Consider the following 8,546-nt stretch of genomic DNA (forward strand, 5'->3'; position numbering starts at 1 on the left):
GAGAAGCGGGCCGCCAAGACCATAGAACCGCTAAAACCTAGCTCAGCAGTGCCTAAACCAATCTATCGCCCAAAATCGCAACTTGCTACTAACAAAACGCCCAACTTTGGTGTTGATGATACCCCTTAGACCTTAGACGCTTCTAGTAGCACCACAACCGCAACTACAATCCAACCCATCGAATATAAGGCCAAGCTGCAACCTAAGGTGCAAGCCATGTTGCGACCATTAACTGCTGAACTCTCTAGTTCTGTCAAGCCTCAACCACCCACCGGGCTTAGGCCCTCTTATGAGCAGCAATCAATTCTAACCTTGGCCGCAGATTTAGCTAAAAATACTAGGGAAGACTTGGTTTCTTGCCTCTGACGCTTGGACGCGACTTTCATGACATTGGCTACAAGCTACAATCGACTAGACTTAGGCCTCTTGGAAGAACCTATAGCAACAGAAGTGCGAACACTCCCTTGCTCTTGGAAGGAGTCAGAATTCGTATTCATTAAAGCTTCCAAAGCAGATGAGGAGTTAACTGCAACCAAGATATCCAAGGAACAAGCAATCAAACAATGTCTCATTACGTCATATTGCAAGAACATGATCATGGTCACAAACCAAGAAATCGAGAAGTTGCAATAGCTTGCTGACAACGACTCCTTCTTACGGAAATGGTACACTCTACAATTGCAATGAGAGCTAGAGGGATGCCAAATAATGACCAACATTGAATAGTGACACGCAATCAAGGCATCTAAATATGACCCAACTTATATCCCTCCAACTTCCTATAGGGTGTTGACTACCCTCCATAATCGACCCCTCGAAGGACACATTAGGGACATCCTTATTATCCTCACTGAGGAGGAGTTGCATGTTGCTAGTCGAGTGGACTTCGGTGACTTCTTGCTTGATGTCCTCACTTACATTACGCATATAGGCATCCGCCCTTTCGATATGGATAGCTATGCTAAGTTAGAATATAATCCAAATTTCTACACTTGGCTCATACGAAAGTAAAACACTAAGATTGTGCGCCAAAGGCCCTTCATCCTCTAACCCTTTAACTCCTTGGATCAAGGTGGAGGAAAGGTAAATCAAACCAAACACATGAGGAAAACAATAAAGGAAAAGCACACATTGCAAGGGTAGAATGCAACAACTTGTGATTGAGGAAAAGGTCATGAAATCAATAGACTACTAGGAGGAAAAATTCTACTCCTACAATCAAGTATTTCAGTTCAACAAGTATGTAGTCGTTTCTTGTTGCTTGTAATTATTTTGAAAAACACTAATGGTGAATATGGCTTCATGGCAGGCACCCATCATGGCAGGCCAAGAAAAGGCTGGCAATTTGCATTTTTCAGAGGAAGAACAAGCAAAATATGGGCTTTCGGTGGAAACACGAGCCTTCAACCACTTCAGGCATATCTTCAACCTAAAAGATGTGGTCATTGAAGAGCGGGCCGTGAGGCAAATCATCGAGCAATGCAATCTACAGAAATACGTGGAAGTAGTAAGCCAGGGGGTGGACTATTTCCACTATGCAAAGTTCTTGAGGACTTTCCACAGGAGCCGCGGCACCATAACACGAATGTCAACCAATTTGACTTAGCTGAGCAAAATTTCACCAATACAGCAAAAGGCCCAAATTTTATGGGTCCAATGTTGAGAAATTTTACTCAAACGAGCAAAATTTCATCAAATTTGGCGAAATCCCCAATTTATACGCGCACAATGTCTACAATTTTGACGCAGATGTCTGTATTATGCATGAACATCACTAAATCTGGAAAAGCCCCAAATTTTCTGGCTCAAATCTGCACAACTCTGAGAACTATGCTTGCGCGCGCAAACCGGGGCCTGTTTTAATGTGACAAGTCACAAAAAATTGCAAAAATGACTGTCATGACCTGTCAACTGATCACGCTAATCAGAAATGAACTGCCGCCTGTCCACGCTGACCACGTCAGCTGTCACCTGACTGTCGCTGAGCAGATTTGACTGTTGCCTTTCCATGCTGACCTGTTTCTAACCTGGCGACTGTCTGTCCAGCTGTCACCTGTGTAAAATGTGACCTCCTGAACAGAAACGTGACCTGCAAAGATGAGGACCTGACCTGTGCTGACCTGGAATGGCTGCGCCTGACCTGTCTGGTTACAGACTGAGCAAAAAACGAGCCTGCAGCACTGTCACCTGTTTCACGCGTGCTCTTGCCTAACCAACAGAGATGACGACTTGTTGATTTCTCACGAGCGAAGCACTGGCAATGTCTCGCACAAGCTCTGGGAAGCGTGCACACCTTAGCCGAAGCTCTGATACCAGTTTGAAGGAAAGCGAAAATGCCCAAGTGGTGTGCGCAGCGAGGATGGAGTGTGTTCAGCAGTAGAGAGAGCAGAGAGAGTAGAGACTTGAGTTGGGTGTGTACCAATGTGGCACACACAAAGAATGAAAGAATGTATTTATGTTTTAGGGTACGATACATTTACACCCGCAAGAGTGCGGTCACATGTACAAGTAAAATATATACATGGGAAGTGTAGCGAAGGGCCTTTACACCCAACAGTGCCACCCATCTTTGCTATTGTTAAGGCATTCAATGGCCTATTAAGGTGTGTGATCCCTTGGTATCATATGAGAAGTAAAATAGGTGCTCCCCTTAAATCATGCAACAAGTGCAAACACTCAAAAAATACACTCAAAATAATGTTATGTTTTCTATATAACTCATGAGGCATAAGCAGAGCCACGTTTGCAGCTCATCTCTAGTGTTTCCCAACTCGGTTGCGCAATTCATTGACGTGCCATGCAAGAGCCTGTACTGTAACAATGAACATCCATTGCCTCCAAGAGTTGTACTGGTGCACATTTAAAAGTTACATTTCTTGTAATCAACATCCCTTCTGGTCATCCCCAGGCTGCCATGCAGGGTTTTCCCTTCTGATTATCTGCCCTACAAGAGTGCTACAAGTGCACATGTAAAGTCATATTTCTCCTAATCAACTGCCATTCTGATCATACCCAGGATGCTGTGCAGACTTTGGCTTGCCTGAGTAAATGACACTCTTTGAATTCTCTCCACCTGCCTCTACAAGTGACTCAGCCATCTAAAACTGGGTGGCAATTTCTACCAAAGTTCTGTGTAGACAATATTTGAGTTCTCTCCATCTGCCCCTAGAATTAACTCACCCATATGAAACTGACATTACTAAATGTGGCATAAGTGCTACACCCAATGTCATCTTACATTTTTACCAAACTTCTATGTAGACAATATTTGAGTTTTCTCAACCTCTCCCTACAATGGACTACTCAAATGTAGCATAAGTGTTACATCGAATGTCGCCTTATTCAGCCTATGGACTTTCCCTGTGCTTCTTCTATGTATTATAATATTGTCTGAAACAAAGGATCCTGATACAGAAGTAAGGAGTTACGTCCCTCATACAGAAAGACACATTCAACTCTCAAAGTTGCACCAAACATTTCGTACATAAAATTCAGATCCCAGAAAGTAGACAATCATGATTTCAGGGAGAGCTACCACAATCAATCATGTGACTTGCAATAAACTTCAGCATGCATTCTGCTATAGGCTCGGAAGCAGGAGCATAAACAACCACAGATAAATATACAAAGCCCCAGATGTTCATCTGAGTTGAAGTTCAATGTTCCCTCTCTTCCTTCTTCATTGGGAGAAAGGCCATCTATTAATCACAGGTGACTGACTTGTATGTACACAGCATGGAAAAAAGATATGCATCATATCTTAATCAGCTCAACTTGCTGCAGGTGGTCTACCACTGATGAGCATCCAGAATAAAAAGGCTAAATTCAATGTACTACAGGTGTTACGTACTTGTTCAAATGCCCAGGTCACATGACATTCCAGAGAAGTAAAATGTACAATATTTATAATTATAATAATTCACGGTCCTTCCTTTTGCCTGGCTTCATTTGACAGCCATGCCATTATGTTCCCACCATGCACTCTCTCATCAGGCAGTGATAGAGAAGACATATTGAATATGGTTTCATCGTTGGTGCTTAAGGGCTCTACATGTTTTCTTTGGTAGGGAACTCTTTGCATTGGCCAAGTGGGTAGAGAAGGGCGATGATATTGGAAGCCTGCTTCTGGGAACACTTTTTTCATCCCAACTTGACTTGGAGAGGAATTCTTGCCATAAGGAAGGTTTGAAGGGTGCAACTTCCAAGCTGCCACATCCACCAACTTGTTAGGGTCATAATTTGCAGGACCCATATCCTGATTGCAAGCAGCTCCTAACAGAATTTGACATGTCTCTAGTCGCTGATAAATATCCTCATCCATTTTTTCTTCTTCGCCAGAGTTTCCATTGCTTGATGATACTTGCATGCCGGAGTCTGACCCTCCAGACTGTGAGCTGTTTACATAATCGTCATCAATGAAAGGAGTAAACTGCTTGCCCGAATCAGATCTAGGTAAAATGCCATAAGCTAAACTATGATCCAACCCTTGAGGAATAGCATCCCCTAATGTACCAGCGCCATGCACTCTTTGGTCATGCACAAGAGCACTATGGGCAGCACACAAGCCTAGCTTCCCTCGTGCATATCTATCGCAAGGGCCATTTGGAAAATCCCCTAGTTTACCTTGAAATAATTCTACACCAAATGGGGATCCTTCTTGACCCCACAAACACCTTTTACCACCACCATGAGCCTTACAGAAGTCAGTGCTGCCTTGTGCACTTTTGCTGCAATCCTCTGCCCTACAACGCTTGCCACCCCCATGCCGCACACAATAATCCGTCTTTCCTCTGGCACTCTTAGTGCACCCTGGCACTGCACAGCGTTTGCCTCCTCCATGTGCAACACAATAAGATGTGCCTCCATGTACGCTCTTATTGCATACCCCACCACCATCAAACATGCATCTTTTACCACCTCCATGTCCCTTACACAAAGGTGTGCTCCCTTCTGCACCCTTGCTGCATCCAGGAGCAATGCATCTTTTACCACCACCATGAGCTTTGCAAAACATGGTACTCCCTTGAGCACCCTTTCCACAACCGGGATACTGACATCGTCTACCACCACCATGGGAAATACAAAGACCAGAATATCCCTCTGCACTCTTTGTACAGCCTTCCTTTTGACACCGCTTTCCACCACCATGTCGTATGCACAACCCAGAGCGTCCTCGTGCAGCCTTGGTACAACCATCATGACTGCAACGGCGCCCTCCACCATGCGCTATGCAAAAATCTGTTTTCCCTTCTGCACTTTTTGTGCACCCTAGGCTCTCACACCTCCGGCCCCCTCCATGAGCCTTGCAAAAGATAGTGCGCCCTTCTGCCCCCTTGTTGCATCCTGGCTTCTGGCATCTACTTCCCCCGCCATGAGCAATGCACAAGTGTGAAGCACCTCTTGCCCTCTTTCCACAGCCTTTAAACTTGCACATTTTGGTAGGTTTATCAGAAAAACCTCCGGAAGCTCCACTGGTGGATGTTGCACCACTTGATCCCTTTAAGTTCTTGTCAAGTTCTGAATTATCCTCAGTGGTAGGAGTATCCATTACAGGATTCTCATTGATATTTAAAGCTGTCTGCTGAATGTTTTGTACCCCAGTACATAAGCTACTGTCAAGCTTGTGCCCCCACAATAGGGAGGCTATGTGGCCTCCACATTTCCGTGATCTAGCAGAGGTAGATCCTTCATCTACAACTGGAAAGGTGCTGCTTTCTAGCATGTTGTCTTGAAGTGCATTGCTTTGAGCAAAAGAAAATGGAACGTTTGAAATATGGTCATTAATTGCATTGGTTGCAGAATTGGATGAGAAACCCAAACACAGCTGCATCTCTGGATCGTTTCTGACAGAATCAAAAGGTGCCGCAAAAACAGATATACTTTCAGCTGTGGCACCAGTATTGCTGGCCAGGTAGTGTGAATAGTCTTGTCTGGCGGGAAAGTTATTCCCCACCCCGGCCATCTGATATTGATTAAGATACAATGGATCGATAGAGGTCACTGCAGATTCTCCCCCAGAAATAACAGGCGTTATGCCAACATTCTTCACAGTAGGTGTTGTCAAGCCCAAAGCAAGGTCCACCAATGGGCCTTTTTGGGAAATCCCTTTTACTTCTGGACCACTGAAGGAAGTAGAACTCAAGACATTCTCAGATGCACTTTCTTCGGAACCAAGACCTAAGAAAAGACTTGGATCACTTACAGGAGGCATTGCAACATAACGGCAACCTGCATCATTGGCCAGCCGTAACCTCTTTGCTTCTTTCATATCGAAGAAGCCTGATGCCCGCACAGTCTTTGATGATTCATCCTGCTTGTAAAGCTTTCCAAGGCAACGAGTCACATCAAAATCCCAGCTCTGCATAGAGGGTTGCATCATTGAACCATCTCGCTTGTCGATGACATAGCAGCTTTGCTGCCCTTCATGCGATTCACCTAGTGTCAGCGATACATCCGCAGACAGACTCTGGTCTGAAACATCAAAATCCATGTGAGGGCCAAGGAACGGCTGCTGCAGTTGGATCTGGATGTAGGGTTTGATTAGAAAGCGTTAGATAAGAGAGAAATCCAGTCAAACAAGAGCTCTACAAGCGGCTGAAAATGAAACTGGAGCAGGAGGAAGGGACGGAGAACGCCTGCTTACCGGCTATTCGGAGAATTCAAAGGGCGCCGGAGGACTGAACAAGGATTTCAGATGAAGACAGAGAGCATGGAGGTTGTCTGCAAGCGGAATTTGAGACTGTTGAGGCGGGGAGACCACCATGATGGGGGGGAGGGGGAAGGAAGGCCCAGTTTTGCGTCAGCAGATGGGATTCTTGCGAGGTGATGTTGCTATCGACATTGTCTCTGCGGATTAATAATTCCCCCAGAGGCTGGGAGAGCCCTTTTCCCCCGTAGAGAGGCATTCCCACCCAGAATCTGTCGCCGAAGCTGCCGAAAAGGAAAGAATGTTTGCGCGTTGTGGATTCCACGTCTTCCACAACAGGACAGAATCTCCCACGTTAGTACTAACCTTCGAAGGAGTGGAAAGCGCACACACACACACACACCCCCCCCCCGCCGCCCGCCCACCCGCACTCGCTTTGTTAGCCAAGCCTTGCCAGAATAGATAATATCATTACTATATTAATGTACTATAATTTTCTAATCTCTTGAACCCTACATATAGTGCGCCCAAGTCTAACGTTTTTCTTATAATTTTTGGAAGAATTATGAATAAAACTATAGGCCTGAGAGCACTATATGCATGCTATATATGGTACAGTCACATGGTGGGTCTTCATCCGAAAATCTATGCCATTTGATTTAACTTGAGTTAAGAGGTTTCAGTTAAAAGAATGACTTCTAGAGTGTTAATTAACTTGAGTTAAGAAGTTAACTTTTGCTAAAGTTAAATTTTTCATTTTTGGAAGTTTGCTTTAGGAAGGAATACTTATGATATGAGGGCAATCCTCTTGTGCACTCTTGTAACATTGTTTGTTTTGTCCCTATTGTTAGTCTCTAGTGTTTGGCTTGAGTGCAAGTTAATCCTCTTGTTGAATTTGTAGATACAAGAGCCTATTGTCCTACTAATATTAGACATTAATAGAGAACATAGAATATCATTACTATATTATTGTATTATAATTGTCTCATCTCCCAAACCCCACTTGGCATGCATGTAAGAAATTATAAATAAAACTTTAGGCCTAGGAGCACTATATGCATGCCAAATATGGTACAGGGTGGATCATCATTTGAAAATCTATGCCATTTGATTTAACTTGAGTCAAGAGGTTTAAGTTAAGAGAATTACTTTTATATTGTTAATTAACTTGAATTAAGAAGTTTACTTTCGCTAAAGTTGAATTTTTCCTTTTTGGAAGTTTGCTTTAGGAAAGAATATTTATGATAGAGCAGTCCTCTTCCACGCACTTTTCTAGCATTGTTTATTTTGTCCTTATTGTTAGTCTCTAGTACTTGGCCTGAGTGGAAGTAATCCTCTTGTTGATTTTGTAGATACAAGAGCCAACAATTAGCTATGAAACTACTATACACTACAAGGATTTAAGCTTATAGCGACGGCGGGTAGCAACGCGGGTAGCGGCATCGCTATTTGCGTCGTTATTTTCGTCGCTTTTGCGACGCAAATAGCGACGCTCCACAGGGAAAAAAACAGGCCGAAACCGAGCACGGCTTTGTTTCGCGTTTTTGCATTTTGTGTTTTGAGAGTGAGAGCGAGGGAGAGAGCGACCGTCGTGAGAGAAGGAGAGGAAGAAGACTTGCCGCCGCCGCCGCCGTTGTTCGCGAAGGAGAGGAGGAGCCTTCATCGCGAAGAGGAGCCGCCCCACAGTCACCATATCTCATTGGTGAGTCTCCCTCTCTCCTTCTTTTGCTTGTTTAAGGTTTAAATCACTTTCTCTTTTGCTTGTTTAGGAGAGGAAATGAGAGAGAAAGAGAGGGAGAGGGAGAGGGAGAGGGAGAGGGAGGGAGAGAAAGAGAGAGAGAGAGAGGGAGAGAAAGAGAAAGAGAGAGAGAGGGAGAGGGAGAGGGAGGGGGAGGAAATG

The 8,546-nt window shown here is 44.4% G+C and overlaps 1 protein-coding gene across 2 annotated transcripts; it reads right to left on the bottom strand.

The window, feature by feature from the left end:
• Positions 1 to 1,526: 1,526 nt before the first annotated feature.
• LOC148039104 (uncharacterized) lies at positions 1,527 to 6,997 on the bottom strand. 2 transcript variants are annotated; one of them, XM_087674992.1, is made up of 2 exons: positions 6,644 to 6,997; positions 1,527 to 6,471 (listed from the first exon to the last, which is right to left on the bottom strand). In XM_087674992.1, exon 2 carries the CDS (start codon positions 6,377 to 6,379, stop codon positions 3,920 to 3,922), a length of 2,460 nt encoding a protein of 819 aa, XP_087531118.1. In that variant the 5' UTR covers positions 6,380 to 6,471; positions 6,644 to 6,997; the 3' UTR covers positions 1,527 to 3,919. The 2 variants fall into 2 exon arrangements, with proteins under 2 accessions (XP_087531118.1, XP_087531117.1); XM_087674991.1 differs by having other exon boundaries at positions 1,528 to 6,523.
• Positions 6,998 to 8,546: the final 1,549 nt, after the last annotated feature.

This window comes from Lygodium microphyllum, chromosome 3 (genome assembly GCF_053477565.2).
Source record: "Lygodium microphyllum isolate KBCC chromosome 3, Lygodium_microphyllum_v1.1.10, whole genome shotgun sequence".
Classification (NCBI taxonomy): domain Eukaryota; kingdom Viridiplantae; phylum Streptophyta; class Polypodiopsida; order Schizaeales; family Lygodiaceae; genus Lygodium; species Lygodium microphyllum.

Coding starts and splice junctions, on each gene's coding strand:
- LOC148039104 (XM_087674991.1), bottom strand. CDS start 6,490: ATGGATTTTGATGTTTCAGACCAGAGTCTGTCTGCGGATGTATCGCTG.